Source organism: Penicillium chrysogenum, assembly GCF_028827035.1.
Source record: "Penicillium chrysogenum strain IBT 35668 chromosome Unknown utg000001l_segment0_segment0, whole genome shotgun sequence".
Lineage (NCBI taxonomy): Eukaryota > Fungi > Ascomycota > Eurotiomycetes > Eurotiales > Aspergillaceae > Penicillium > Penicillium chrysogenum.
In genome coordinates this window covers 6,990,891-7,018,779 of record NW_026622749.1, presented here as the reverse complement: position 1 = coordinate 7,018,779, position 27,889 = coordinate 6,990,891, and the positions used below count along the sequence as shown (strand labels likewise).

The window sequence follows — 27,889 nt, the reverse complement described above, 5'->3', positions numbered from 1 at the left end:
GGATGTAAGGCGAGAGACGGTTCGCTCGTCGCCAGAGAACAAAATCACGTCCGGAAAAGCTTGGGTAGACAGGTTACTATCCACGCCATTCACCCCAAAGGGTTAAGTGTTAGAATAGAAAGGTCGCGCGTGCGGTCGAGTAGGTCCACGGGGTACGTAATAGGCTGAAAGATAGTGGAATCCGGATTTAGAAATGAGGAGAGTCGGACGGCCGAAAGAGATAACAAAAATGAGTGTGCTGAAAGTGAAGAGGAAGGATTGAATCGCCACAAACAGGACTGATCGGAAATATCAGCCTGTTGAGGGTGTCGAGGAAATTGGGGTGGCAGCGCGAGTCTTGAAGGATGAATCGAGGCTTAGTCACCCGGATATGGACCGAGCAAGGACTATTGAAAGATCGACTGCACTACACACTTGGAAGAAGGTGAAGACTTTGATCGGATGGATATTAAGTGGGCTTTACGAAGGGACAGTCAATGTGAGGGGGACAAACTCAGCATCGCCACCCGGAGACCGGAGACGGAACGGACACCCTGGGCGCTTCTGATAGCCCGGGGATTTAATTTGGAGCTAACCTGAAGCTATCGATCGGTAGGGGGTACGAGTACGGAGTAACTAGGTAATTTACCTTCATAAGATTTGCCCCTCAAGGCGCAGTTTTTAGTGGCTACGTGATAGGCGCCTATACAACATAAAGCACATGTTGAGGTCTCATCACACAGAACAGTGACCACGCAAATATACTAAGGTATTAGGCCATGAGACAAGTCAATTAAACAATTAAACAGTTAAACACAATTAAGCATTAAATTATACATGTCGACGATGAAGTTATAAAATACATATATAGGTATTCACTGGGGCAAGTTCCACGTGTAATTCCCCCGCAGGTAGCCCCGTACTTAAAGAGGGGAAACACATGCGATTAACATAAGAGCACTACCTAGGCACATTATATGTTGTAGATAGATCTATTATCGGTGATTCACTGTCTAGTTCTATCTATTTCCTATGTTGTATGGTTTTTGTAGATTCTTAATTATCCACTGTATAGCGAGGGCAGCTTGTACAAAACTAGATAGATAGTAGCTCGATATACATACGATTATTGCTATGGCATTAATTTCATCGATTCCCGTTTCGACCAGTAGCTACATGCTCCAACCCAGTAAAATGTTGGATATTCGTCCAGAACTACCCCGGAATCAAGTATGGCCGTTACACCCCTCCGTACCCAGGCGAGCCCAAGTGGGGTTCACCAAATTAATCCTTGGCTCTCCAACATTTGATCAATTTAAGCCCCTTCACTCTATTTGAATATCCACCATGGCTGACGCAGAGCTAGAAGAGGTCAGTCTCGCAGCCATACTGTGAAAGCTGTGCGCCCTTCGACTCCAGTACTAAGAAAGAGACAGATCCGACGAGCTCGTCTCGCGCAACTCCAGCAACAAGGACCCCGCGGAGGTGGTCCAGCCGGTCAGGATGGTGGCGAGCAGGCACAACAGAGGAGGTAAGTGTTGCAATAAGTCGCAGGAATATGCTGTATGCTAATGAATCCAACCAGACAAGCAGAGGGTATGTCTCCAGATCCAACGTCTTCTAGTCCAATTCGTCTTCGACGGACCACAAGCAACGTCATTGTGTGGCCGAGTTTCTAACCCCTTGATTTATTCCAGCCGAGCAACGTGCTTCGATCCTGACGCAAATCCTCGACCCCGAAGCTGCCGATCGTCTGGGCCGTATCCGCCTCGTTAAGGAATCGCGCGCAACAGATATCGAGAACCGTCTCATCATGCTCGCCCAGTCCGGACAGTTACGGGCAAAGGTAACCGAGGCACAGCTCAAGGAGTTGTTGGGGGCTGTGGCGGAGAATCAGCGCAAAGAGGAGGAGGAGCAAAAAATCGTCATCTCTCGCCGCAAAGGTGGGTGGGATGATGATGACGACCTCTTGGACCTGTAAGGGTTGCATAAAATGTGATCTATGATCACTCGTGCCTATGGCCTTTTTGTTTATTGCATTCGGATACCTCTGTTGCTATCCGCTCGTGGGCCACCGGAAAAATCTACTCCAGGCGTTATGGTCCTTCGTTCTTTTACATTATTTGCAGCTGGTATAAATTCAGGACAATCAGCCTCGCATCTGCGCATCCGCGCATCGGTATATGGTTCACAACGATCCAATAATCATACATCTCTCCCTATATTCGAGATCCATCACTCCAGCATGACGCAAACCAGCTCAGTTGGAAGCCTGCTGCTGTCTCTCTTTTTCCCGCTTCTGCTGCTGCCGAATCATCTTCCGAATCTCTCTGAGATCCGGCGGACGCTCAATATTCAGCTCGGCTCTAAGCTCATCCACATCCTTCTCCAACACCTCCTCCCAATAAACATTGATAAGCTCCTTACTCCCCAGCCCACTGCGAATAGCCCACGGGAGATGTAACGTGAGGAACCGCTCTTTTTCGGCAGGCTTCATTCGTACAAAGGCGAATAGACTCAGCCCCGTCATGGGCAGAAGTGTGTTCAGGAACTCCAGCGCCTTGAGAGCCAACTCGCCCTCCACAAAAATCGGTAGACCCGTCACTGCGTGGTAGAAGTCATGGCACTCGCGGTATCGCTGCATGACATATGCGCACTCCTCATTGTCGATGTACTGGACATTATCTCGGGTGTCGGGCGATACACCCTCACGATCTAGCCATTTGGCGTATGTCCGGCCGACGGAATTCTCGGGGAGGGTGCGGAGATGGGTCATGTTGAGGGTTTCGGAGGTGATGCGGGGGCGATCACGGAGAATGCGACGCCCTGTTGGATCTGAGAGCATGGCATCGCGTAGTCGGTATATGAAAAATGGTGTCGCGGTAGCTTCGCCCAAGGCCGCAATAAGATCTATAGAGTATCTTGTTAGATCGTGATCCAAGATTCTATACTGGGCCTGTAGGAGATTATATCCACACACCCGCTCTTCTAGGGTTGATAAGGGATCCAATTGCTGAACCTAGAGCAAGAGCCCCGCGTTCAATAGTAGTCAGTGGGACATGGCCAGGGTAATTTGGTGGTGGGCGGTTTAGAACGGAAAAGGGCCGAAGAGTGCTTGCTGATAGATTTGAGCTCGCAGTCAAGGCCCGAAGCTCAATTGCCCCACGCCTCCCAAGTACCGACATTATGAATCCCAAAGCCAGAGGAACCTGTGCATGGTCTGGGACGAAAGCTGAAGTGAAAGTAGAAGTGGTATGATTATCGGATCGGCAGGGACAGCACAAGTGGCCGTCGTACCTTGCCGTAGCTTGCGATAACGCCGTTTATCGCCGATAACCACCTGCTCCACATTGTAGAGTGAATTTCAGACACACATCGACGCGTGTTGAGGCTACTAAATATTCTTTTTAGGGCATTTTTCGCTTCGGGAATCAGGATACAGTAAACGGGCTACTCTGAAGGTGTGCTATAAGAACAATATATCTCCAATTCAATCCCTGTCTCGTAATATATACTGACTAGGGCAAGCATCTCAAAGTCTGCCAAGAAGCACAAAACCCATCCAATATGAAGCCAGAATGGTGGCCCGGGGAAGAGCATGAGGCCTTTGCCGAATGGGCAGCCTCCAATGGCATAGACACCAATTCGGTGACCCCAGCCCGGTTCCAAGGACGTGGGTTGGGAATGATGGCCACCCGGAATATCAAAGTATGTACCGGGATCTATAGATACTCATTTGTACATCTATTCACTGAATACTGTCTAGAAAGGAGAAGTCGTCCTGCAAGTACCGACGAAGTTGATGCTAAGAGTGGAAGATATCCCTTCCACCTTCATCGACAAACTCCCAGAGAACATTGCTGTCCAGGCACTTCTTGCAGCGTATCTCACGCACGGTGCACCAGACGAACTGTCAAAATACGAGCTATGGCGCAAGTCATGGCCCAGCCGAAAAGACTTCGAAGACAGCATGCCGATCCTGTGGCCAACCGTCCTGGGAGGACCGCAGTTGCCCAGCAGCACAGACAACGACCGGACTGACTCAGAGCAGCCAAGTTTCCTCCCCCGTCAATTTCAGGGCTCTGGAATAGTCTGCAGCCAGGAGCAAAGACGAGGAAATACAGCGCAGATTACCAGAACATTCTTTCGCAGCAGTCTCAGCGCCTGCGTAAAGCGTGGACGGATGTCATTTCTGCCTTCCCGGATACCAATTGGGAGACATTCTCGTACAACTGGTTGATTGTGAATACGAGGAGCTTCTATTGGATTGGTGAGGGACAGGAAACGCCGGAAGACCCTAATGATGCGATGGGGCTGGTGCCTTTTGCTGATTACTTCAATCACGCGGATGTTGCTGTATGTGCTTCTGAATTTTCGTTATATTGACCCAGCTAACACGTAGATGGAAACAGCGTGATGTCAAATTTGATGAGAATACATACGAATTCCGTGCTACGAAAGATTATGAGGAGGGCGATGAAGTTTTCATGAACTATGGCAGCCATCCGAATGATACTTTACTAGCAGAATGTGAGAAAGTGTCGTTATTTTCTTGCCTTCAACATGCTGACTTGTCCTTTCCCGTTCTACAGATGGCTTCTTCCTTGATGTGAACGAGGCAGATTCGATCTATCTTGACGATATCATTTTCCGGGACATCCATTCCGCCGGAAAACAAGAGGACTTGTGGCTGAATCAATATTATGGGTATGTAATTTGATTTGATATTTTACATGACAATGCGCATTTCCCACGCGATATATGCAGTTCTCCACTGACACAGCGCTAGTAACTACCAAGTAACTCCCCATGGACCCTGTTACCGCACAGAGGTCGCTGCATGCCTGAGTTATATGAAGGAGGAGGATTGGCGAAACCATGTTCTTGAAGGCCAATCACAAGGCTTGGATGAGAGCCGATCTATGGCCACGATCAAAAGGTGGATTCTGACATATGCCGCAGAGGCAGATGCAACTATAACGGCGCTGCAGAAGGCCATGGAACTCAACACCACGGTTCAAGCACATCGTTCAAAAACAGATATGTTGCTGAGACGGTGGGGGCAGATCAAGAATCTCTGCGATCATGCGGCCAAAACGGTCTCTGTATAGATATTCTCCGGAAAGAATTTAGACTCTTCTTGAATCATCTGACCTGTTCACTCACAGAGAGATATGACAAGGAGCCAAGGTTGAGTAAGGATTCGACAGAATAGATGGTAGTCTAGAGCTGTTAAATGGGAGGTTCGTTGGTAGAGATGACATTGTCGAGATCGAGCGGAATCGCGCCGGCTTCTCGGCTCCGATGGGTAGCCGCTTTGGCAGCGACCAAATGCTTGATCATGTAGTTGAGTGCACATTTGATACCCAATTCTTCACCGCGACGCACAACCCATCCGTTGAAGTATTCAATCTCTGTCAATCTCCTCTGGTTGATATCTTGCTGCATCGAACTGTGATTCTTGGCCGTGTTGCTCGCGATGTTCACAACCAAACGACGCAGGCGTTCTGGGGAGAAGCGATCTTCGATGCCCGGGATACCTTGCAGCTCAGGAAGAGCACAGATCACGGCGGAGATTTCAAAGAGTAGCAGCCTCATGACACGGGTAAAGCTGAACGAGTAGAGAATTTCGCCATTGGTGCAGTCGCTTAGTGCAGTCAGGGGATTAATGACGCAGTTCACTGCCAATTTCTCAAGTTGATATTGCAATAAACCAGCCGGTGTCTCAGCCACAGCAACCAATGGAGGGGTGAGAGTCAAGAGGCGCAGAAGATATTTTGTGGACGGCGCCCACGTATGGTCAGCTTCCGGCGTTGTGGGAGGGACACTGGGATCTCCAACCGGGCTAAGGATTGTGGTTCCAACCCCCAAATGCGAAATCTTGAACGAGTCATTCCTACCCAGACCATGGCTGAAGACTGTCTGGATGTAATGCGGTCGATTGTTGGGATCGGGGAAAACATTTTGATTGATGGACTCGAGTACGCCCATGCCATTATGGACAAGACAAATGGTCGAGTCTTTGGTCAGGCGGTGACTGATGTCTTTAATGGCAAGCTCTGTGTGATGCGCCTTGGTGCAGATAATCAGACACTCGATGGGACCATTATCTGGCGGCTGTGACATGGAATTGAACGGTGAGGGCCGGTTGTCAACCGGTGGCATTGTATACCATCTTCCTTCTTCATCCACTGTTTCAACATCAAATCCCGTTCTAACATCGTCAAGGCCATGGGTGCTGACAGAAATTTGTCCCCTTTTCCGAACAAAGGCCTGGTAAAGATAATCATTGTGCAAGCATATTGTGATTGGCGGCGGTGACCGTCTCGTGGCTAAAGAATGAGCAAAGAAGCAACCTAGATTTCCCATTCCGAGGATATGCACTCGTCCAGACAGAGGGGCTTTGGTATCAGGGTTGACCTCTTGCAACTCTTCCTTCCATGTTGAAATAAATCGTGTGTTTGGTACACCATAGACATGGAACCGGGAACGAAAACATGTACCAAGAATGCCAGTTCGCCACAAGGCGCGGGGCCGAAATGTCGACTGCATTCTGAGAGGAGACCCCCGGAGTATCCGATTGAGTTGCAAGTATGTGTTTGGAGATGGGAGGGGGTCAGAACGATGGGTTTGGTGAGGTATCGATTTTTATGTCATGGGTATTGCCAAATGGGTAAGAGCCTGGCCACTGGTGTGTCCACCAAGGCCTATCTTCAAACAATCAAGCAATTGTTGGATATGCGCGAGTTCTCGGCGATCTTAGTCGCGCAGACGATAATCGGTCCAGAATACACACCGCCCGCTCTTACCGCCCCAGTTGAACCCGTCCTATTTTTTTCTTAGATCAAGCAATTTCTCATTTACACCACATTTCTCACCACCATGGACCCAACAGACCTGCTACCGCTGCTTGAGCAGCTGGATGACAATGTCGATGATTTGGAGGCTGTGCTCGAGCCTCTTTTGACCAGCACACTCGTCAAAAGCTCAAACAAATTGCCTGTTATGGACAAAGCAAAACTTCACGTGTTGATCACTTACACACTTGAATCACTAATCTTCTGTACGTGATACTACAGTCTTAAAATCTTGGCGTATACTGACGAAATTGGACAGCTTATCTGCGGCTTCACGGCGTGGATGCGAAGCAGCACCCAGTGTTCCGGGAACTGACCCGTGTGAAGCAGTACTTTGAAAAGATCAAGGCACTGGAGACAGAGCCGGAGGAACGCTCCATGACTCTCGATAAGGCAGCTGCGAGCAGATTTATCAAACATGGCCTTGTGAGTGTTGACCTGTCTATTTTATCACAATGGCTATTGACCAAGTTCCCACAGTCTGGCAATGATAAGTATGACCTGGAACGAGCAGAAAAGCAGGCCAAAGAGCGAGCCCGTGCTCAATTCAAAGCCGACATGCTCGCCCGCAAGAGCATGGAGGCCTCAAAAGCACAAACCAGTAACGACTCTGACGATGATGATTCTGAAGGGGGTGTGGACGTTACAACAGCAGCAGAGCCCCAGGCTGACACAAGCCAACCCGAAAAGATTGAGAAGGATAGCCAAAAGAAGTCCAAGGGAGAACACAAATCACAAAGCAGCAAGGCAAAGAAGGAGAGGAAAATCAGCAAGGCGACACTGAAGGAAGAGAAGAAGGAGCGACGGCTGAAGAAGGAGGAGGCTCGAAAGGCTCGAAAGGCCCAATGAATGCATTGCCTGGTTTTGATGGGAACTAAGTACGGTGCCTTGCGCCTCGAATGCTCAGGATGGACTGCCCGGGCGGTCTGAAGCATAGCATTGGCTATGCGTCATCATTATCAGAGCCTCTGTCGACACGCCATGCGTTGTCGAATCTGATCATCGCTTTGCCGATCCTTTACGGCTACGAGCTTCACTTTAGATGGATGCCATGGATGCCTCGGCCATCTCGAGACCACGATGAGTGGCTCTATGTATGTACTGTGTACGAGACTTGGATGTCTCCATGAATCAAGATACCCTTCCGCAATGGGAGCTACAACAAGCTCCGCGATACACTCTACGCAAAAGCTAGTAGATCAGACTGGTCCTTTCCATGACATAATTTGCGCACTCCATTCTATCGCTTTTAATAGCATATGCTAGTAATTCCCGTAGTAATTCCGTTCCTGACTCCGCTCCGGCCAACGGCACCCTAATGTCCGATCCACGTGACAGCTATGGACCAATCAGAATCCATAAATCTCCAAGGTTTGCATCGGAGTTTGCCTCAGTGGCCGAACTTACTCATCTTCTAGCTTCTTCTTTCTCCACTAGCACTTATACTCATCTCAACTTGCATATCCTCACCTCCCTTTTACATTCGTCCAAGCAAACCCACACATAACCATCAAGATGCCTCGCCAACAACGCCGTGCCGCTCCTACCCCTGCGCGCAGCGCCCCCAGCCGCCCTACCGCCGCTCCTGCTCGGCCCGCGGCTGCTCCCTCGCAGCAGCAGTCGCAGCCTCACTCGACCGCCGCTCAACCCCAACAGGCCCAGCAGGCCCCTCCTATGCAGCAACAGAGCGCCGGCCCTGGCCTGTTCGGTCAGATGGCCTCTACCGCAGCGTAAGTACCAAACCTGACTTTGTGCTTTGTTCCCCGATAAAATACGGGGTTAGGTTCGACTTTTCCGGCATATGTGCTAACGGTTATTTCGACACAGTGGTGTTGCCGTCGGCTCCTCCATCGGCCACGCCATCGGTGGCTTCTTCGGCGGTGGCTCCAGCGCCCCCGCCGAGGCCCAGCAGGCTCCCCCTGCCCAGGCCATGGACAACGGTCTCTACCAGAGCAACGCTTCCCAGACCGCGTACGAGAACCCTGCCTGTGAGGTTGACGTCCGCAACTTCCGCAACTGCATGGATGAGAACCAGGGTAACCTGAGCATTTGCGGTTGGTACCTTGACCAGCTGGTATGTTTACGCTTCTGTTTTTCTCTGCCTTCTGAATACATGCTAATGTCCTGCAGAAAGCCTGCCAGGCTGCCGCTAAGCCTTACTAAGGGTTTGATACCAATTTGACCCTTAGTGGTCAGAAAGACAGATACCATTTTCAGTAATAGTTATGGGGTTATGGGCTTGATTGTTCATAGCCAATCTTTCTTCTGCATAGCCATTTCCATATCCCCTCTTTGTACTTTATACCATCTCTCCTCGATATAGGAATCAATGCTTGACTACTGAATCAAGTCGAATGCATGAATTTAACGAACTTCCTACATTTGTACATTGACCAATACCTGTATCAGACTCAAGTACGATGAAAAGACCCGTAAAATCTTCATGGACAAGGTCACTTATTACGACTGCTAACTTTACAGTAACCAAAGAGTGAATAATAGCCAGAGTGTCATAGTACAGAGCATTCGATCCATCAACGCCATAGATAAATAATGCAAGAACACTGAAGCAATACCGCTAGGACTTATTTATCCTTGTCATCCTGATTCTTTCGTGGCTCGAAGTTCAACTGAGAAAGATGTTAGCCAACCCTGAACAAGATATTCTCAATTAGCACTACATACCTGGTTCCCATTGTAGAGCTGACTATTCCCACGTCCATCTTGCTGGTCCCTAAGCGTCCGAATATTGGGTCCTGCGTTCCTTGGGCGTTGGGAATTCCCAGTAGCCGGGGAGACCGAAGATGTATCTGCACCGCTTGCCGGAGCGGTCGAGCCATATCCAAGGAATGAACCCACAAGACCTGTTGCAGTACTGGCAGCAGAAGAGGCCAGGTTGTAGACGGCAGAGATACCACGAACGGGCAAGCTACCCGCTGACGAATAAGCCTCCGTGTATGTTGACACAGGAACCATGACCAGGTTCGCGGTGGAACCAAGACCTAAGTCTCGGAGAGTTTGTGACTCCTGGGCGACGGAAAGAGTTTCGCTGGGGAGGGGGGTTAGGATATGTTTGAGGTTGTAGGGTCGGTTGTCGCCTTCCATCTTCTGATCAAGCCAAGTCCGCACATCATTTCGGATGGTCTGAGTGGGTGTAAAGCTAGACCGCACGGAGCTTCCGTCAAACAGGCGCACTTGTAGCCGGTACTCAGTTGGAGGTCCGCGAGGGACTATGGGTTTTGGCTCTTGGAGTTCGCTCTTTGCGACAGCTTTGTCGGTGGGCTTCTTAGACCCCATCGGTGCTTTGCCTTTAATGTCTTTACTGCTGGCTTCTTTGGGTGATAACTGTTTTTGTAAAGTAGAGCCTGCTGACTTTGCCGGTTCTGCAGCTTTGCTAGGTATTTGTTCAATTGGTTGTCGTTTCTTCGTTGCAGTTTCGCCTGCTTGCTTTGCAGATTTGCTGGCGTTGGATGGCGCCTCAGGCTGGGGTTGGGGCGCAACTGGCACCGGCGTATTATTAGTTGAAGCAGTAGGAGTGTCATTTCCTTGTAGTTGGTGCGTAGGACCGGGCGTCTGTTCATTTTCCAAAGCTGCAATCAATCGAGTGCGGAAATCATCTTTCGAGATATCTGGCCCGATGTATTCCTTCAGCGTGCCATTCCTGGGGGGCGAAGTCAGCAAACCAACGCCGAATTTCCCACAAACGTTGTAGGAATTGAACACACTTGATAAGAACAACAGTTGGAAATTTCGAGATCGGACAGAAAGAGGCCAGGAACCCAGCTTCCTGTGACCCCGCTGTCAAGCTCAATACAACTGCTTTGGCGTTGAGTGCTCGCGCAACCTGCAGGAAGTCAGATGCCGTCAGGCATTCAACATAGCTAATGAATATACCTCCTCATCACCAAAATACTCGTCCTCCCATTGAGAGCTTAACTCCTCGTCATCTGTATATCCAAGTCCCGAGATCAGCAACATGTCATTCAATGCGGGGAGCAAGTCAGCGACCTCTAACAAAGCAAGTAACCGCTTTGACATCTCTCACTGCAGCAGCAATGCCCTCCTGAAGGGATCCAGTGTAGAAAAGTGTCATGATCGCATTCCGGTAAAAACAAGGACGATGCGGAGTGACAAGTATAATATTGGAGAAGCCTGGGCGGTCACGGTAGACCCCCGATCCCGAAATTCCCAACTGCCGTCGCATTTGCAAGAACCTCCTACTCAAACCCCGTCACTCACTCTTCACATTTCCTAACCTTCGATATGCGGTCAATTTTTTCTGCTTTGCAGAAGACATCCGCAAGGGTCTGGACGCCGCCGACTCGGGTTGTTCAGAGCCCCCGTGTCCCATCGAAGATCAACTCCATCTGCGCCAAATACCGCCTACAACAATCCCGCCATATCTCGCAATCGCACCAGCTGGCTGAGAGTCTGAATATTGTGGACCACCCGGCAAAGCTTGTCCGTGTTAATAAGAAACATGGACCTGGTCTGATCATTTTGGGTATGTCCATGTCCCATGCTACATATTCTTCAGAATACTATATTTTAGTGGCCAAGAGATAGTGACTGACGTATTGTTCTACATATCTATAGCTCTGATTCCTGTGATCTCATTTATCCTGGGAACATGGCAGGTACAGCGCCTGGACTGGAAAACCAAACTGATCGCCAAGTTCGAGGACCGTCTCGTGAAGCCTCCTCTGCCACTGCCGCCGCGAATCGACCCAGATGCCATTTCAGAGTTCGACTACCGTCGCGTGTATGCTACCGGCCGTCTCCGCCATGACAAAGAAATGCTGGTTGGACCCCGCATGAACGAAGGAGAAGATGGGTTTATCGTGGTGACTCCCCTCGAGCGAGAGGGACAGAGTACCGTACTTGTGAACCGCGGTTGGATCTCAAGGAAATTGAAGGACCAAAAAGACCGGCCTTTGGGTGTTCTTGACGAAGAAGTGACCGTGGAGGGTTTGCTACGAGAGCCATGGAAGAAAAACATGTTTACGCCGGATAACAAGCCGGAGGAGGGAAAGTTCTACTTTCCCGATATCAACCAGATGGCAGAGAAGAGCGGGAGCCAGCCTGTTTGGATTGAGCAGACAATGGGTAAGGAGGCTAGATTGAATCATCTTGGTAATGCATGGCTAACAATGATTTGCGTTTCTAGTGCCTGATTTCCTCGAATCTTGTGATCGCGAGGCCAAGGGTATCCCGATTGGCCGCGCCGCAGTGGTGAATTTGAGAAACAACCATTCTCAATACATCTTCACCTGGTAAGTTGCATCCGTTGTGTGCTTTCCCTTCCCACTCGAGATTTTCGCTCATACTTTGCAGGTATGGTCTGTCTCTGGCCACGACCATCATGATGTGGATGGTTATACGGAAGAACCCCAACGAGGCAATGCGCCGAGTTCGCCAGAACCGAAACTGGTAATCGACAGTGGGATTCCAGCATTACCTTAGCATAGTTCATTGGTGTTGAAGGCGTTACTTTTCATGGAGAATTTTCTGGACATTCACGGAGGCATGGCCAATCTCATGTCTTGCTGAAGTTCTTTGGGCAAATGTTTCTGCGCGAGAGAAAACACTGTCGTTGAGTTGTTGATATGGCGTTGTCTGGAACAAGTCAGCAATTACTCCCATGAGATGGTTGGCTTGCAAGGAAACTGACCTCTTCAGCAATGTGATAACATCGCTTTCATCGATCGTCTTCCGTCCTGCGTGCTTCGAATATGCAGCCAAATCTTGGCTCGCTTGTTCAAAGTACCAAGAGGACGCCTGTTCGATGGCGGCCAGCGTGGCCTTGTTGATTTTTGCCTTTGATCCAGCCCCCGAACGTGCGAAGCGAGTCGCTAGCTTTTTCACCACGCCTGCAGGCAAGTTTGGGACAGGAATCCCATGCCGTGACATCTTCTTTTGCTTGCCCTGGGCTGGGATAGCTTCATCTCGCAATCCACCTCCAACGATCCCAGGGCTCTCACTGGGGGATGCTGCGGGTGGGAACTCGAGTCCGAGACCAAAATCACCTCCAACGTCATTATCATCATCGTCTGATGGAGCTTGAGGTAGCTGCGCAGTGGACAGTTCGAAATCTTCCATATCGTTCATATCCCCTCCAGTGGGATCTTCAAGCGGAGGAGCCGCAGGAGATGGAAAGTTGAGGTCAAAATGGAAGCGCCCCAGGTCTTCCGTCTCTCCCCTATTTGTGATATTAGCCAAGATCTGTAACATAGATAATCCAACTCTTGTATACCCACCCTCTATCAAAGTCGCCCCCGCTCATCATTGTATCCTCTGCCTCATCATCCTCACCCACAATACCAGTTCCATCTCCACCATCGCTCTCTAGTCGTGTCTCGTCAAAATCTCCACTGATTCTGCCGGTAGCTCGACTCATCATTGATAACCGGTCGCGGTCTCTGATGCTGGTGTCACGAGGATATTCGACAGACTGGTAGGTGATATCCATATCCTCTTCTGCAAAGGCGAGAGACATCCTCGGGGGGCGCATTTCAGGACTCGCTTCTTCACCTTCTTCCTCGGACTCCTGAATAGGCAGAGATAACCGTGGCCGCTCAATTTCTGGCTCATTATCAAGCCGTTCAAATTCATCAACTGGCTCTTCGATAGGCTCTGGCTTCTCCTGTGGCGAGGAGCGGATAGGTTTAGATACAGGAGCGAGTGCTAAGACCGACCCGAATAAATTCAGTTCAATTCCTCAAGTGAAATGATACGCGGTAAAGCTCTCACCTCTGCCCAGGTTTCTGAGAATATCGAATGTAGTCTCCCGCTGCATACGGCCGCTTCGTCGGCGATCCCGACCAGGGGTGTTTGCCGCTCGTTGTTGCAGGGCACGAAGTCCGTATGGTGTTGCTGGCGCACCCACACCTCGAGCGCGTGGTGTGTATCGAGAGGCGGACCGTTGGGTGCCCGGGGTGGTTGCGGTAACAAGTCGACTTGGTGTAAGAGGGTAGCGTGTATGGCTAGCAAGGCGTTGGAGCTGTAGAGAGGTAATACGGTCAGGGGTTTCCCATCCTCCCAAAAGGTAATGGGATAGATAGCACTCACACCAGTCAATGTCGTATCCCCCGATGGGGTAGCGGTTCCAAATGGTGACCGACGGGCACGCGCGTTTGGGGTAGAAGTAGACATGGCTTGGTTTTTCTCCGTAAGAGAAGTACAGCTATATCATGCAAGATATATCAGACCACGTAAGTAATCGCCGAGCAATAAAATCCCAGATCAACTGGGCGAACGGTGAATTACAAGATCGACGTTGATGTTTGTCTGTCGCGTCTAGAAACAACAATTGCGGGCCAGTGCGTGATTGGCCCGTTCTTATCGATAAGATTGGCTGAATCAGCCGGCTTTTTTTTTGCGGCATGAAGTCTTCTCGATGCGACTCGCATTTACTAATAGTTGGAGCTTAAAATACTCAGAATTTTTTTTTGTCAAGTTCACTGGCTATCGCTAAAATGGCCGACACAAATGCCCCCAAAGGTCTTTCCAATAAGCTCCAAAACAAGCGCAAGAGACAAGCCGACGACGCTGCTCCCAAGCAAGAAAAGCCCGAGGCTGGCACACCCGCAGAAGGATCGAGCAAGAAGAAGCAGAAGAAGAACAAAAACAAAAAGAAGCAGGCTGAACACGATGAAAGTCAGTCAACGCGCAAAGACGGTATCGACGAGTCCATTGGCAAGATGGACGGCCGTTTGTTGGGCGATCACTTTGCGCAGAAGGCCAAAAGACACGATAAGGAGCTCTCTGCTGTTGAACTGAGTGATATTTCGGTTCCAGGTATGTATACGTGCGACAGTTCTGTTGGCCAATGGCGTTAGACATTAACAAATCTATAGATTCCGCATTCCTCGATACCTCTTCCTTCACCCCCGCTCGAAAGCTGGAGCAGCTCCCCGAATTTCTCAAGACATTCAGCCCCAAAGGTACCGACCTGTCAAAGTCATCTGAGAAGAATGGTACCCCTCATACACTGGTCATTTCGGGTGCTGCTCTGCGGGCCGCTGATGTTGTACGGTAAGTGAAAAATTTCCAATATTTTCTGTGGCACGAGTCGAAGCTGGGACTGACAATTGATGTTACTAGGGCACTACGCTCTTTCCAAACCAAGGAGAGCATTGTAGGCAAGCTGTTCGCGAAGCATATCAAGCTGGAGGAAGCGAAGCAGTTCCTCCAACGTGCTCGGTCTGGTATCGGGGCTGGAACCCCAACCAGAATATCTGATTTGATCGAGTCTGGTGAGTTTGCTTGGTTGCTATCTATAGATAGCTCTACTTCATTGTGTATGCATATGCTGACAATTGATCTTCTAGGAACTCTCAATCTGGAGGAGCTGGAGCGCATTGTCATTGATGGATCACACATTGACCAGAAGCAGCGAGGCATCTTTGACATGAAAGACACGCATATACCGCTGTTGAAGCTGCTTACTCGGCCGGAACTGCGTGAGCGCTATGGGGCGAAGAAGGGTGTGAAGATCTTGGTGTTCTAATCTAACCGAGGGCTGATACGAAATTTTATACTGGTATATGATTTGAGTACATTGATTGAATGGATGTATTCATATAATTGTATAGCGTGGTGCGTCCTCTGTAGATACCTAAATTGCCAACTATAAAAGCCAAGGCCTTATCGGGGCTGTGTTTACCGCCTCCGGAGACACGGCAAAAATTAATTTCACTTTTCTCTCCGCCCGACTTTTTTTGGAGCTTGAGTCTCGTTGCGCTGCAAACTTCTCCACCTCTTTTCTTATTCTCTCAAACTACCAGGACTCTTATTCGTCTTGTTTTCTTTTCCGTCCCACCATTGTCCCTTTTCACCTCAACATTTACCCCACACAACACCACAATGGGTGACAAGCGCAAACTCGTGCAGGATGAGGTGGTCGAGCCCGAGGGCAAGAAGATGAAGAAGGAGAAGAAGGACAAGAAAGACAAGAAGGAAAAGAAGGAAAAGCGCAAGCTGCAAGAGGAGTCCGATGTTGTCGCTCCCGCCGAAACTGCTGCCCCGGCACAGGAAGAGGTGAAGGAGAAGAAGGAAAAGAAGGACAAGTCCGAGAAGAAGGAGAAGAAGGACAAGAAGGAGAAGTCCGACAAGAAGGAGAAGTCCGACAAGAAGGAGAAGCGCAAGGCCGAGGAGGTCGAGGAGGTCGAGGAGGCCGACACCAAGCCTGCTGCTCCCTCCGAGGACGCTATGGATGTTGACGTGACTCCTGCCGAGAGGGTGGAGGCCAACAAGAAGGAGAAGAAGGATAGGAAGAAGGCCAAGAAGGAAAAGAAGGAGAAGACCGAGCCTGCGGCTGAGACCAAGGAAGAGCCTACCGCTGAACCCGCCCAGGCTGAGCAAGCCCAGAAGAGTTCCCGCTTCATCTGCTTTGTCGGTAAGTGATTCCAATGCAGATGGACTACGCCGGACCGAAGACACAGGATTAACCAAAGGATCTCCACATATACAGGCAACCTTCCCTACTCCGCCAACCACGAGTCCTTGACCAAGCACTTCGAAAAGAACCCCCCGGCCACAATCCGCGTCGCCACTAAGAAGGAAGATCCTCAGAAGTGCCGCGGCTTTGCATTCATTGAGTTTGACAACTACGACCGCATGAAGACCTGCCTCAAGCTGTACCACCACTCCACCTTCGACGACGGAAAGTACCCGCCCCGGCGCATGAACGTCGAGCTGACGTGAGTTATCAACCCAATTGGAGAAGATGGTCATTTTCAGGCCTTCTCCGAGAAAAGGAATTCCATTTGCAATCATAGACCATATACTAACTACCAATTCCAGTGCTGGCGGCGGCGGCGCCAAGTCCGAACATCGTAATGCCAAGATCCAGGCCAAGAACGAGAAGCTCAACGAGGAGCGCCAGCGCCAGGCTAAGGATATCCAGAAGGACAAGAAGAAGCACGACAAGAAGACTGCCCCGGCTGGCGGATCTGGTGCCAATGCTACTGGCATGGACGGCGCAGCTGACAACGCTGGCAGCGCTGAGGACGATAAGTGGGCTGGTCTCCACCCTAGCCGCAGAGGCCGTGTTTAAATCAGCACAAGCCACCGGTTCGCTGTTATGTTTCATTTCGGACGGTCTCGACTCGATGGATGGACAGTGTACAGGAAGGTGTCCGGAGCATCTGCAGGCAGCTGGACATTTCGATAGCCATGCATTTCCGGGAGCATCAAGTTTGGCCGGCTTTTTCTTATGTGTTCCAAAAAGTACTTACTTCATGTCTCTATTGCTTGATTTTGAAGATACCAATTGATATGTTCTTTTCTACGCTTCCCGGTAAGCAGTGCCCGACTGGACAACTAATGATGACTTAGAATGACTAGGGTATAATCTCGGAGTTAGGAACGTCGCGAATGCATTGGGACAGACTATGAACAAGGGCCAAGAGGGCGAAGACAGAAAGATATCCCCAGGAAAAACGGTCAATGGATTTCATCACAAAACAGCACTGAGAGGCCGGCGAAATTAAAAAAAAAAGCCTCTAACTTCCCAGACGCCGTATTAACTATATATTATTCATTATAGCATACGAGAACATGGGGAGACGAGTCGAGCCAAACATACGTGCTCTACAAGAGATTGCATTTGACTGCCTTCCTCCCGGATTTCGTAGCGGGACGGGGATTGAGAACGGCCCTGTGACAGATAGTTAGTAAAAAAACCGATATACGCAAATAGTCCGGACAAGAAAAAGGAGAGGGAAAACGCACCGGATGGCTTCGTCGAACACGCTCTTCAGGTTGCGTTGTGTCAACGCGGAACATTCAAGGTACTTATGTGCGCGAATCTCCTTGGCCACGGCCAGGGCTTGTTCGTAGGAGACGGTCTCCATCTTGCGTGCGCGGAGGGCTTCTACAGTCGCGCGGTCGTCTCTCAGATCGAGCTTGGTACCGACGAGGATGATGGGGACATTAGGGGCGTGGTGTTCGATCTCGGGGAACCACTAGAAGCGAGGGAAGGGTTAGTCGCGTACAGATAAGGAGAGCCTGGTAGGTCTCTAGGTCTTGTATGCTCGGCCCGTTCGTACCTTCGCTTTGACGTTATCGAATGATGGCGGGCTGACGATGGAGAAGCAGATCAAAAAGACGTCGGTTTGCGGGTAGGATAAGGGTCTCAGGCGATCGTAATCCTCTTGTCCAGCGGTATCCCACAGTCCCAGGCTGATCGGCCGGCCGTCAACCATAACACTGGCCGTGTAGTTGTCAAAGCTGTGATGGCATCAATATCCGTTCGGGGGCTCAAAGTTTCGCATTGAGGGGCAGTGGGTACGAACACAGTAGGGATGTATTCACCGGGGAAAGCATTTGTTGTGTAGGAGATCAGAAGACATGTCTAGGAGCAAGGGAATTGGATGTCAGCATCTAACGGCAAGATTTTGGGATAGAGTATCGGGATGTGTACTAACTTTGCCAACTGCACCATCGCCAGTCACCACACACTGGAAGTATTGTTAATTAAAGCCGCGCATGTAGATCAGATCATCCCACCTTCAGTGACTGAGTAGCCGGACCCGTCGCCATGTCGCAGAAATATAGACCAAAGCCGAATTCCAACAGGGGCTGTTGGGAGTTGGCGATAAGGGACGATAACGGAAGGACACAATGGCAACAAAACTTCAGAATATTATTAGCTTCAGGGGAACTTTGAAGAAAGCTAGGGAGGCTGGAGCTAGGGGAAAGAGGGGGGTGGGAGAGATGTGGAGAAAGAAAATGAAGGGGATTTTTGGAACGGACTCACCTCAAAAAAGAATATGGATATCAAACAATAGAAAGAAAGAAAGAAAGAAGTCAGGAGAGGGAAAAAAAATAGGGTGATCGGACTAGTTTGGCCAAGGTCACTAATAGATTATTTCTCTTATAAAAGAAGTGCAATTAAAAAAAAATAATCAGTCTCATCAGTCTCTCATCAAATCTCCACTTATTCTAAATATCTAAATATTGAATAGTTATGTGTGTATCTTAATAGATATAGAATGTAGTTGGTATATGTTGTATGTTGACCAGAATTCCTTTCCCTTGACTCTATATGATAGGATCAGATTTCTCCTAAAAATCTCACAGACCTCCTATATATGTTGGTCAGCCATCACTAATGCACCAATCGCATGACAATTGAATCACGAGTGACGCCAGGACATGCCATGGCGTCTATCAATATCGAATCATTATGGGAAACCCCAGGGAGGGGTGTGCTTATTATGCATGGTCCATCAACTGTCCTATTTATATCTACCCAACCACCCCCGGACATCAGCTATGTACAATATATGGAACTTCATTCGATCACCCTTAGAACCAAAACGGAACCATCTAAATGCGCGATACGCCCCTCGAACCACTCAGGAACCCACCTGCCCTGATCTCCGCCGGCTTCGTCAACAAAGTGGATAATTTTCCTGAGAAGGTTCGGAAATAGGGCGATTTAACGTGGGTCCGGATCGCCGACTGGTTTTTATATCTATATCGCGCAGAGCTGATCAGAATCTTGGACATTGTGGCAAAGATGTTCCCGCGAAGTAGATTGGGCCGAGGCACGGCCTCTCCGTGCGGGGGAGATATCAGTGAGCCCTGGAGAGATGGCCGACCTATATCGACATCTCGATGGTTGACTTACCTCTCAACGATTACAATCTCATTCTTGTCCTTGATTTCGTACGCGTAGTAGAGCAGTGTGTCCGGTTCGTGCTCTTGCACCTGTTTGATGACTTCGGTTACCAGAGTAGATACCTGGAGGACGACCCGATATGTTAGGTATTTGGACTATCAAGTAGTATAGGGCTGGGCTAACCTCTTCAAACTTCTCTGGCTTTGGGGTGAAAACTGCGGTAACGTTGATTTCGGACATGATGACCTGGGGTTGAGTTGTCAGCCCTGCAACAGTAACTAGTAGCATCAACCTTGGAATAAAACAACCTTGGAACCCACCTTTGCAAAATAAAATTCAATGAGATCTAGGTAAGGAATGATAACTTCCGGGGAGCTTAAAGCGTTTAAATATGTGTATTGAATGCGGATCATATAACCATACTAATCCATATAATCCACATCGACCTCGGCCCATGGCAAGTGGGGCATGAAGTCCATGTAGATGTACGAAATATATTCATATACGGCTTTGATATATTGAGATATCTACGACTCTAGTCTTTCATTTGATGATGGCTGTCTGATTCAAATTGAGTATAAAGTATGCCTGTGTTTAGTTTGATATACACTTTGGTTGATGGAAGGCAATATGCAATATTAACTCTCCAATGCTTAATAGTAGCAATTTACTATATAGCCCTATAAAGAGTGCTTGATAGAAGTATTCGAATTTTTTATAAGACAACATGTCAATTGCTTCAAGCTGGGCGGGATACCTAGGTAACCTTCTAGAGAGAGATTATATCATCAATTGATGCCTTATGGAAGTCAGGTGATAAGCTGAATCAGCAACTGCCGAGATTCGTCTCGGCAGCAAATCTCCCGCAAATCACCGCCCTCAGTCAACAGACAGATTCCCCACATCCCCCTTCAGCGGGCCGATTTCTCCGATTTACGGCACATGGACTCCGCGAGCACTCGTTCACGTTTCGTGGGGTTTTATACCGGCTGAAAGCAGGCTGATCTCAATGGATTTGGGGTATCGGAACATACTGGCACCGGATGGGCCACATTACTCCATCCCGCCGAGCGACTTTCGGTCCCCCACTCTACCCCGGCCACCCCCGGTTATCGATTTCATGCAGAGAAGCTCGGAGTCTTGCGAGATGGAGAAGGCTCCGCCTGTCACGGGCAAGCGCCGAGGTGGCAGCCGAAAAGCCTGTAATGAATGTAAGCAGCAAAAGGTGAGTCATGCGCATATCTCCAATTACTATGCAATTTTACCCAAATCCCCGACCGTATCGGGTCTTCGACAATCGCGCTGATGTCTCAAACTTTGATAGCTGAGATGTGATATTGTTCAAACGCCAGCTGCGGCTTGTTCGCGTTGTCGCAGGCTTGGGATAGACTGTAAAGTCGAACAGTCGTTCAAGCGCATCTCTAAGAGAAGGTATGTCTTTTTTATCTGCTCTTTTTTTTCTCTCATTCTCTCATCTTATTGACTCCGTTTCACAGGCGCAATGCTGAAATGGAAAAGGAGATTGCAGATCTCCGCCGCCGCCTGGGACCTAATTCAGATCATGAGCAAGGTGTAGATCCTCATGAGCCTCATGGAGGTGATGAAATGTCCCATTGCTCAGAGGATGTCTTTGCTCGCCGTGACTCGGCCGCAATTGACCAATCTCGACATGTCTCGGTGCCGGTTGAGTCACATTCATCTATAGCAACTCCTTTGACTATGAAAAGGGATGGTTCTATTATATCACAGGATGATAGCCAGTGGAGACTGGAAGATGTTACCCTCTCTAAAGCCCGAGTTCTTCGATTATATGAACAGTATGCGCTACTCAGTCCTTTGGCCCGCTTCTGCGATTGACGTCTGTATAGATACTTTACTTATTACCACCCCTTTCTCCCTCTCTTGAATCCACCCAAGCCCCCAGAGGTGTATCTTAACCGATGCCCTCTTTTGGCGTGGACTATGATTTGTGTTGCGAGTCGACGGTCTCAATACGAGCCTGGGCTCTTGAGCGCACTTTCCGGGCCATTTAGCAGGCTGCTTTGGTCAACCATTACCAGTGTCCCACAGGACTATCGGGTGGTCAAGGCCCTTTGTGTTCTGTGTACATGGCCTCTTCCGACTACAAGCCAGCGCACCGATGCAACCTTCATGCTCAGTGGCTTGATGATGCAGATTGCCATGCAGCTTGGGCTACACCGCCCGGTTCAGGCAGAAGAGTTCACAACATTCCGCATGGAAGTTCAAGGTGAAGCTTTGAAGGATCGACTACATACGTGGGTCATTTGCAACATCGTGGCTCAAAAGTGAGTATTTCCTCTCGATATATAGCTGTTTATCACAGACTGATTGAGATTTGGCAGTGTTGCGACTGGTTACGGCCAGCCACCGAGCACAATATACGATTGGGCCCTTGAGCCTGCCTCCTTGAAGGATGCCGACTATCGGCTTCCCGATGACCTGGCCATTCGGTTACGTATCGAAAAGTTCTGCGATCGGGTAACGAAGGCATTATACAGTAGTAAACCCGAGCCTGCGGATTTTATCAGTGCCGAAAAGCTCTTGGTCGTGCAGGTTTTGGAAAGTGAACTTAGAGACATGGATGTTGAGTTTGACGGAAAAATCTCCGGTAAGTTGTTGTCGCATCATTCCCAATCTAGCACCGCTCACACTCGTATCAAGCAATCAACACGATTCATCTACGTGCGGCAGAATTGCACTTCCGATACTTCATGTTTTTGGGGTCCAACGCACGAAGCGACGATCTAGTCAAGCTTTTCCTTGCAACAACCTCCTTCCTTGGTCGAGTACTAGATCTCGAAACATCGCCAGGTGAACTGATCGGCCACTCCACCAACTATATTCTTCAAATGATTGTGTCGGCCGCTTTTGCTCTCATGAAGTTGTTGAAGAGCAGCTTCAGTCGACATATCGATTTCAACCATGGCAAGCTACTGTTCAACGGAGCGATCTCGGCAATTCGCCGAATCAGTGTCATGGATCACGACCGCCCTATTCGTCTTGCAGATATCCTCGCTCAGATGTGGAATGCCACGAGTCTAGAGCCCGCCGAAGAAGATGCTCTCCAGCTTAAAGTCCGCTGCCGGATGAGCATGAGCCATGTCTACGATACGGTTTGGCGTTGGCGACAGCGGTTCCGACCGGTCAGAAGCCTTGAGGAAATGCAAGGTAAGTTTTCTTTGTTTTTCCTTTTTTGTCACCTTTTAGTTGTTTTGTCCTGGTTTTAACAACTCCTTATAGCTGCTGCTATAGCAGCGAACCAAGATATACTAGGTCCGGCAGGGCACATGACGCGGCAACAGCAGGATAGCTCCCTGGAGGATCAATCTCTGATGATGCCAGCTCAGTTTGATGAGGGTGGAGCATTTTTCAGCGAATCTGGATTCTCGGAAGTGTTTGATTCGCTAAATTGGGTTTTTGATGGCATTCCGGACTCTTTCGTTGCACCTCCGGTTTTATAGATGCCAATTCCTGCCACTGCTTTTTTGTATAAATGTTGATATTTGATTCCCAGCGACGATACCAGAATAAAAGTGAATTTTACTGTGAACCTACTAAGAGAATAATGTACATAAATAGGTACAACTACGTAGACAATGAAGCCCAAAGATCCACTTGTGTGGCTGAACCCGCCATTAATTACGTCTTACGTCTTAATCCCAAAATACATACTGGACCCTACAAGCTATGGACATTCCTATAGGTTCACAGCATTTCAGCCCAAGTGAAACTCCAGAAGGCAGGCTGCAGCATTTCCTGTTCCTGACCTCATTTTTGATCGGCTCCTAACCGCCAGCTCCACCGATAATAATAGAGGTGGCCCGTGGGGCTTTCCGTTCCCCCCTCTACTTAACTCCTCTTTCTTGACAGTCACTCAAGTCAAGACCGTTTCCATGTCGGACCAAGCCCTACACGAATCCACGGCGATACCGACGCTCTCCGATGTGCCTCCGAGCGCCGGTCGCTCATCCCCTAGCCACGGGGGCGAGCAGACCCAGCCGAACGAAGCCATCTCAGACGAGCTGAAAGCCCGCCTGGACAAAGTTATCTACTCTGATGTGAGCGGAAACAGACATTGCATCGCCCGGTGCATATTGAAAGGGACGCAATCGTATTAATCATGAGTAGATCGGTATAACCACACTCCTCACTAGGCTGAAGCAAAGCGTGGCCTCCGCCAAGGTTAGTAGTCGCAAAAGGATTCCAATGACGATCGCAAACGCTGACACGGTATCTACTAGGATTTCTCAACCTTCCTGAAAAAGCGAGGAACCCTTGAAGAAGAGCACGCTCAGGGGCTGAGAAAACTGTCCCGCGTGATCAATGATGCGTCGCAACGCTCCGAGAACCGACAAGGAACATACAGTTCTAGCTACAAGGACATCCACCGAATTCAAGAGCGAATGGTAGACCATGGCCTCCAATTTGCTGTCTCCCTCCACCAGATGTCCGATGATCTGCACGAGCTCGCCGCCAACATCGAGCGCGGCCGCAAGCAATGGAAGCAGACAGGTTTAGCTGCGGAGAAGAGGGTCGTCGATGCGGAATCGCTGGCCGAGAAGGCAAAGGCCAAATATGAGTCGTTGGCGGAACAGTATGACCGTGTTCGCACGGGAGACAAACAGGGTGGAAAGTTCGGTCTCAAGGGTCACAAGTCTGCGGCGCAGCACGAGGAGGAGTTGTTGCGCAAAGTCCAGAACGCGGATAGCGATTATGGATCTAAGGTTCAGGCTGCTCAGGCTGCGCGCCAGGAGCTAGTGTCTACCCACCGGCCTCAGGCTGTACACAACCTTCAGCAGTTGATCTCTGAGTGTGACTCGGGATTGACCCTGCAACAGCAGAAGTTCGGTATGTGCGATTCCTTTCCACACAGGTGGTGTTGTTGTTCATCGTTCATCGGCTAATGATTTGTAGCCACTTTCAACGAGAAATTGCTTTTGGGCCAAGGCCTCTGCGTCAACCCTTTGAAGACCGATGGAGCATTAGGACCTAAGAGCCTTGCAGATGTTATTCGCCAAGTCGATAACCAGAAAGATCTCCATGAGTTTATTTTAAGCCATGAAGGCAACCCGGGGGCTGTGGCTTCAGAACAGGTCAAATACGAGCGCCACCCTGTAGGTCCAGCAGTGTCCTTTGATTGTTTCACTATACTAACATGTTTAGACACTCGGCGGTGCTGGGGCTGCTCCTTCTGCTCCTGCGGCACCTTCGCAGCCAAGCACTCAGAATAAGCGCGTGTCAATCATGCCGCAGGCATTCGCCTCGAATAATACCTCTTCACCGGCGCTTCAGCCACCTCATAGCGGTGACCGACTGCCGCAGTCACCTTATCCGCCGGAGAAGTCCTTCACGCCGCCTCCAGCCGGCACACCTCCCTATCCAGTCTCAGGACCGCCTGCTCCGGAACCCGCACCCAAGATTCCGTTGCCAATGGCAGGGCCTCCCCCAATGGACAGGAGTCTCCAATCGAATCTCCCTCCGTTGAAGCCAGTATTCGGTGTTTCACTGAACGACCTGTACGCCCGGGATGGAACGGCAGTTCCGTTCATTGTGTATCAGTGCTTCCAAGCAGTCGAATTGTTCGGTCTGGATATGGAGGGCATCTATCGACTTTCGGGTAGTGCCAATCATATCAGTCATATGAAAGCCTTGTTTGACAATGGTAAGCTTGATCAGACACTTGCGGAAATAGAGCCAACTTGCTAACCTACTCTCAAATGAACAGACTCATCGCAAGTCGACTTCACAAACCCGGAAAACTTCTACCATGATGTCAACAGCGTTGCAGGACTTGCGAAGCAATTCTTCAGGGACCTACCTGACCCTCTGTTTACCACTCAGTTCTACCAACAATTTGTTGATGCTGCTCGTAAGTCACGTTCACCTCTTGTAGAGTAGATACTCCAGTACTGAGATACTGACATTGGAACCGCAGGCATCGACGATGACATCCAACGCCGAGACTCGATGCACGCCCTTATTAACAGTCTGCCTGATGCTCACTATGCTACCCTCCGCGCCATCATTCTGGTACGATCCCAAACAAGAATCTAGACTTTGTTCTCAGATACTAATCTAGTCCATTGCAGCATCTCAACAAGATCCAAGAACACTATACCCAGAACCGCATGAACGCGGGCAATCTAGCCATTTGCTTTGGGTATGTCCCCGCACACTCCACATCCTATAGAAACAGGGGTGCCATCGGATACAGACCGCTAATCCTCGTTATAGACCAACCCTCATGGGCGCCAATTCCGGTGGCAGCATCGCCGATGCTGGGTGGCAGGTCCGTGTCGTCGAAACAATCCTGAATAACACATTCCAGATCTTCGACGATGACTAGATCAATCTGCCCCCGGCCCGTTCCTAGTTTCTTCTTTTCTTGTTTTTTGGAATATGAGCGCTGGTTCATGGACTCACGTATAGTGTTTTGGTGCATCACTTCCAGGTGCTTTCTTGAACCTCTTTCTTATCCATTGGTGCTTCTTGCTGCTGTGTTCTGGTGTTTCCTCGGAGTGATACCTGTGCTACACATTAATATTGTGCCTTTGTGCCTTCCGATTGTATATATACATATTGCTTAGTCCTTTTAGTTTGACTTTCTTGGTCATGAGCAACGTATAATCGTGTTACTGATGATGTCAGGTTGAGATGCAGCAAATATTGGCATTTTTGGTATCGTATTAGTAGAAAGTACAAGATACTGCCAGTAATGAGACACCAGGGATCGTTGGGATGGCTGTCTAACCTATGTATTGCTCTTCAGGCTCTTTTCTTGATTTCCCTTTTTGCGTATTCTTTAGGTCTAGGGGCCAAGGTGATCGTGCCAGAAAAGCTTGAACTTGAGAATACAACGTATTAGGGAAAATATAGTAAGTACATCGTGAGAAGGACACACTGGGACATTGATATTCATTTATACAGGTAATGGCTCAAAAGAAAGGTAGAATTTGATCAAAACAGGTGGTTATGGTACATGGGAGGTGTAAATGCTTCTATATCAGGGGTTTCCTGTGTCAAGGAAAGAGAACAGACCAGGAAGAAGCTGATCCGAGCCTCTGTTCAGTGTTAGGCCCAAAATGCGGAGTGGCTAAACAAGAAGTAAGACAAACAGGTGAAATAAAAGATACCGTGTGAGAACCCTTTGGCAGGGCATATAGTCTCGTCAAGTATTTGAGTCTCTGGGGCGGTTCTGGCAGCTGAAGTCTCCAAATGGCGGAGGTTCAATGGCACACAACATGTCATTCTGACAGAAAGAAACACAATCACAACTATAGATGCGATTCAAATCATTTCTTGCCCATTGAGTCCTGGATCATCTGCATACGCTCGAGGGCTGACAATCCAGGCGCAAAGCTGGGATTATTGTAAGCCTCATGCAATGAGGTGGGATTGACGTAGCCCCAGACTCTCCAGCCCTTATCCTGGTCGTTCCAGCGGAGATGCTGGATGACAATGTGCTCGACACAGTCCTGCTCCTTGGTGGAAACGGTGGTAGCCTGCGTGGGTTCCGTTCCGCTGGGGTTCTGGATCTGATCTGTGGTTGTAGCCTGTCGGCTCGTGATACGCACGACAATTTGACGGATACCGGATTTCGGGAGATCGGGGATGGATGACGCGCGGTCTGAGAGGACGCGGAGGCCAGTGAAGTGTGTGCTTGGCTTTCGCAGGTACTTGACAAGTTTCCAGGTCATTTCCTCATTCTTCGGGCGGCGCTCGATACCTTTGCTTAGTTGTCTAACGAGACCGTCGCAGCAGATATGGCGGATTTCAGCAATGTTGCCTCTATAACGATTCATAGCGGTTAGTCTTGCTCAAAGAGTAAACGTGGAAGAGGCGCATGCTTACTTGGCAAATGCTTTGTACATATCTTCCTGTAGCTTTGCGGCCAAGTGGCGCCGCTTGCTTAGAAGGAGAGGAAGGGAGTTTTCGCGCTTGCAATATTGGAGCACGCTGCAATATAGTTAGGAGAGATAATCTTTGCAAGTATATGGTATATGCAGCTCTTGCTCAACTTAACCACCACTATGGCGGTAGAGCGTACCGAATATTCCAAGGAATCGGGGAGAACTAACCTGGCAAAGTTGCTCAACCAGGACTTGAGCCAGGTATATTCCATATGCCACCTATCGCGCGGTGCCGTGAAAATCGAAGGCATATCCCTCCATAGTGGTCGGACAAAGGTACCTGGTAATACGCCAATGTCATTTGGCAGATCCGCTAACCTCATATCCTGGGTTCTGGTTTTGAAAGACGGCTGCACTTGGCTTGGAGGGCGGAAGTTCATTTGTCTCCCACGCCATTGTTGGGAGGTCTCGGAGAAGGCCCGACATTGAACGAAGGAACCAGATGGTACAACTCGAGCGGATGTGCCCGCGGGCAATCGTAGGGTAGACGCCAT

At 49.4% G+C, this 27,889-nt stretch overlaps 16 protein-coding genes across 16 annotated transcripts; 9 read left to right on the top strand and 7 right to left on the bottom strand.

Annotated features, from left to right (window-relative positions):
- Positions 1-1,326: 1,326 nt before the first annotated feature.
- On the top strand, positions 1,327-1,960 carry N7489_002793 (DNA-binding protein; the record flags this gene model as incomplete). Its single annotated transcript, XM_056708548.1, has 4 exons — positions 1,327-1,350; positions 1,416-1,510; positions 1,565-1,575; positions 1,677-1,960. The coding sequence occupies 4 exons, from the start codon at positions 1,327-1,329 to the stop codon at positions 1,958-1,960; spliced, it is 414 nt and encodes a 137-aa protein (XP_056572850.1).
- A 279-nt stretch (positions 1,961-2,239) lies between these two features.
- coq4 (ubiquinone biosynthesis protein COQ4) lies at positions 2,240-3,164 on the bottom strand (the record flags this gene model as incomplete). The annotated part of the gene is made up of 2 exons (XM_056708547.1): positions 2,240-2,889; positions 2,960-3,164. 2 exons carry the CDS (start codon positions 3,162-3,164, stop codon positions 2,240-2,242), a joined length of 855 nt encoding a protein of 284 aa, XP_056572849.1.
- Positions 3,165-3,546: 382 nt separating this feature from the next.
- On the top strand, positions 3,547-5,090 carry N7489_002791 (uncharacterized protein; the record flags this gene model as incomplete). Its single annotated transcript, XM_056708546.1, has 6 exons — positions 3,547-3,687; positions 3,746-4,069; positions 4,132-4,335; positions 4,392-4,509; positions 4,572-4,686; positions 4,769-5,090. 6 exons carry the CDS (start codon positions 3,547-3,549, stop codon positions 5,088-5,090), a joined length of 1,224 nt encoding a protein of 407 aa, XP_056572848.1.
- Positions 5,091-5,211: 121 nt separating this feature from the next.
- N7489_002790 (ketopantoate reductase family protein) lies at positions 5,212-6,531 on the bottom strand (the record flags this gene model as incomplete). The annotated part of the gene is made up of 1 exon (XM_056708545.1): positions 5,212-6,531. One exon carries the CDS (start codon positions 6,529-6,531, stop codon positions 5,212-5,214), a length of 1,320 nt encoding a protein of 439 aa, XP_056572847.1.
- Positions 6,532-6,861: 330 nt separating this feature from the next.
- Positions 6,862-7,685, top strand: N7489_002789 (Sas10/Utp3/C1D family protein; the record flags this gene model as incomplete). The annotated part of the gene is made up of 2 exons (XM_056708544.1): positions 6,862-7,042; positions 7,096-7,685. 2 exons carry the CDS (start codon positions 6,862-6,864, stop codon positions 7,683-7,685), a joined length of 771 nt encoding a protein of 256 aa, XP_056572846.1.
- A 666-nt stretch (positions 7,686-8,351) lies between these two features.
- N7489_002788 (uncharacterized protein) lies at positions 8,352-8,999 on the top strand (the record flags this gene model as incomplete). The annotated part of the gene is made up of 3 exons (XM_056708543.1): positions 8,352-8,566; positions 8,664-8,910; positions 8,967-8,999. 3 exons carry the CDS (start codon positions 8,352-8,354, stop codon positions 8,997-8,999), a joined length of 495 nt encoding a protein of 164 aa, XP_056572845.1.
- Positions 9,000-9,421: 422 nt separating this feature from the next.
- N7489_002787 (UBX domain-containing protein) lies at positions 9,422-10,929 on the bottom strand (the record flags this gene model as incomplete). Its single annotated transcript, XM_056708542.1, has 5 exons — positions 9,422-9,466; positions 9,522-10,497; positions 10,562-10,680; positions 10,731-10,783; positions 10,845-10,929. 5 exons carry the CDS (start codon positions 10,927-10,929, stop codon positions 9,422-9,424), a joined length of 1,278 nt encoding a protein of 425 aa, XP_056572844.1.
- A 170-nt stretch (positions 10,930-11,099) lies between these two features.
- On the top strand, positions 11,100-12,270 carry N7489_002786 (cytochrome oxidase assembly protein SHY1; the record flags this gene model as incomplete). The annotated part of the gene is made up of 4 exons (XM_056708541.1): positions 11,100-11,340; positions 11,433-11,942; positions 12,004-12,109; positions 12,171-12,270. 4 exons carry the CDS (start codon positions 11,100-11,102, stop codon positions 12,268-12,270), a joined length of 957 nt encoding a protein of 318 aa, XP_056572843.1.
- Positions 12,271-12,352: 82 nt separating this feature from the next.
- Positions 12,353-13,988, bottom strand: N7489_002785 (uncharacterized protein; the record flags this gene model as incomplete). Its single annotated transcript, XM_056708540.1, has 4 exons — positions 12,353-12,452; positions 12,508-13,035; positions 13,094-13,479; positions 13,635-13,988. 4 exons carry the CDS (start codon positions 13,986-13,988, stop codon positions 12,353-12,355), a joined length of 1,368 nt encoding a protein of 455 aa, XP_056572842.1.
- Positions 13,989-14,311: 323 nt separating this feature from the next.
- On the top strand, positions 14,312-15,345 carry N7489_002784 (uncharacterized protein; the record flags this gene model as incomplete). Its single annotated transcript, XM_056708539.1, has 4 exons — positions 14,312-14,633; positions 14,693-14,870; positions 14,940-15,091; positions 15,167-15,345. 4 exons carry the CDS (start codon positions 14,312-14,314, stop codon positions 15,343-15,345), a joined length of 831 nt encoding a protein of 276 aa, XP_056572841.1.
- Positions 15,346-15,701: 356 nt separating this feature from the next.
- Positions 15,702-16,893, top strand: N7489_002783 (RNA-binding protein; the record flags this gene model as incomplete). The annotated part of the gene is made up of 3 exons (XM_056708538.1): positions 15,702-16,233; positions 16,309-16,537; positions 16,641-16,893. The coding sequence occupies 3 exons, from the start codon at positions 15,702-15,704 to the stop codon at positions 16,891-16,893; spliced, it is 1,014 nt and encodes a 337-aa protein (XP_056572840.1).
- Positions 16,894-17,429: 536 nt separating this feature from the next.
- racA (putative Rho GTPase Rac) lies at positions 17,430-18,380 on the bottom strand (the record flags this gene model as incomplete). Its single annotated transcript, XM_056708537.1, has 6 exons — positions 17,430-17,496; positions 17,571-17,803; positions 17,888-18,068; positions 18,134-18,192; positions 18,266-18,298; positions 18,348-18,380. The coding sequence occupies 6 exons, from the start codon at positions 18,378-18,380 to the stop codon at positions 17,430-17,432; spliced, it is 606 nt and encodes a 201-aa protein (XP_056572839.1).
- Positions 18,381-19,469: 1,089 nt separating this feature from the next.
- N7489_002781 (putative quinol monooxygenase) lies at positions 19,470-19,704 on the bottom strand (the record flags this gene model as incomplete). Its single annotated transcript, XM_056708536.1, has 2 exons — positions 19,470-19,586; positions 19,648-19,704. 2 exons carry the CDS (start codon positions 19,702-19,704, stop codon positions 19,470-19,472), a joined length of 174 nt encoding a protein of 57 aa, XP_056572838.1.
- Positions 19,705-20,473: 769 nt separating this feature from the next.
- On the top strand, positions 20,474-22,946 carry N7489_002780 (transcription factor domain-containing protein; the record flags this gene model as incomplete). Its single annotated transcript, XM_056708535.1, has 7 exons — positions 20,474-20,689; positions 20,789-20,895; positions 20,961-21,281; positions 21,333-21,770; positions 21,828-22,093; positions 22,147-22,653; positions 22,726-22,946. The coding sequence occupies 7 exons, from the start codon at positions 20,474-20,476 to the stop codon at positions 22,944-22,946; spliced, it is 2,076 nt and encodes a 691-aa protein (XP_056572837.1).
- Positions 22,947-23,378: 432 nt separating this feature from the next.
- rgd1 (putative Rho GTPase activator (Rgd1)) lies at positions 23,379-25,831 on the top strand (the record flags this gene model as incomplete). Its single annotated transcript, XM_056708534.1, has 9 exons — positions 23,379-23,543; positions 23,614-23,667; positions 23,727-24,333; positions 24,400-24,599; positions 24,649-25,147; positions 25,211-25,354; positions 25,421-25,515; positions 25,575-25,645; positions 25,720-25,831. The coding sequence occupies 9 exons, from the start codon at positions 23,379-23,381 to the stop codon at positions 25,829-25,831; spliced, it is 1,947 nt and encodes a 648-aa protein (XP_056572836.1).
- A 946-nt stretch (positions 25,832-26,777) lies between these two features.
- N7489_002778 (uncharacterized protein) lies at positions 26,778-27,889 on the bottom strand (the record flags this gene model as incomplete). The annotated part of the gene is made up of 3 exons (XM_056708533.1): positions 26,778-27,273; positions 27,337-27,441; positions 27,564-27,889. The coding sequence occupies 3 exons, from the start codon at positions 27,887-27,889 to the stop codon at positions 26,778-26,780; spliced, it is 927 nt and encodes a 308-aa protein (XP_056572835.1).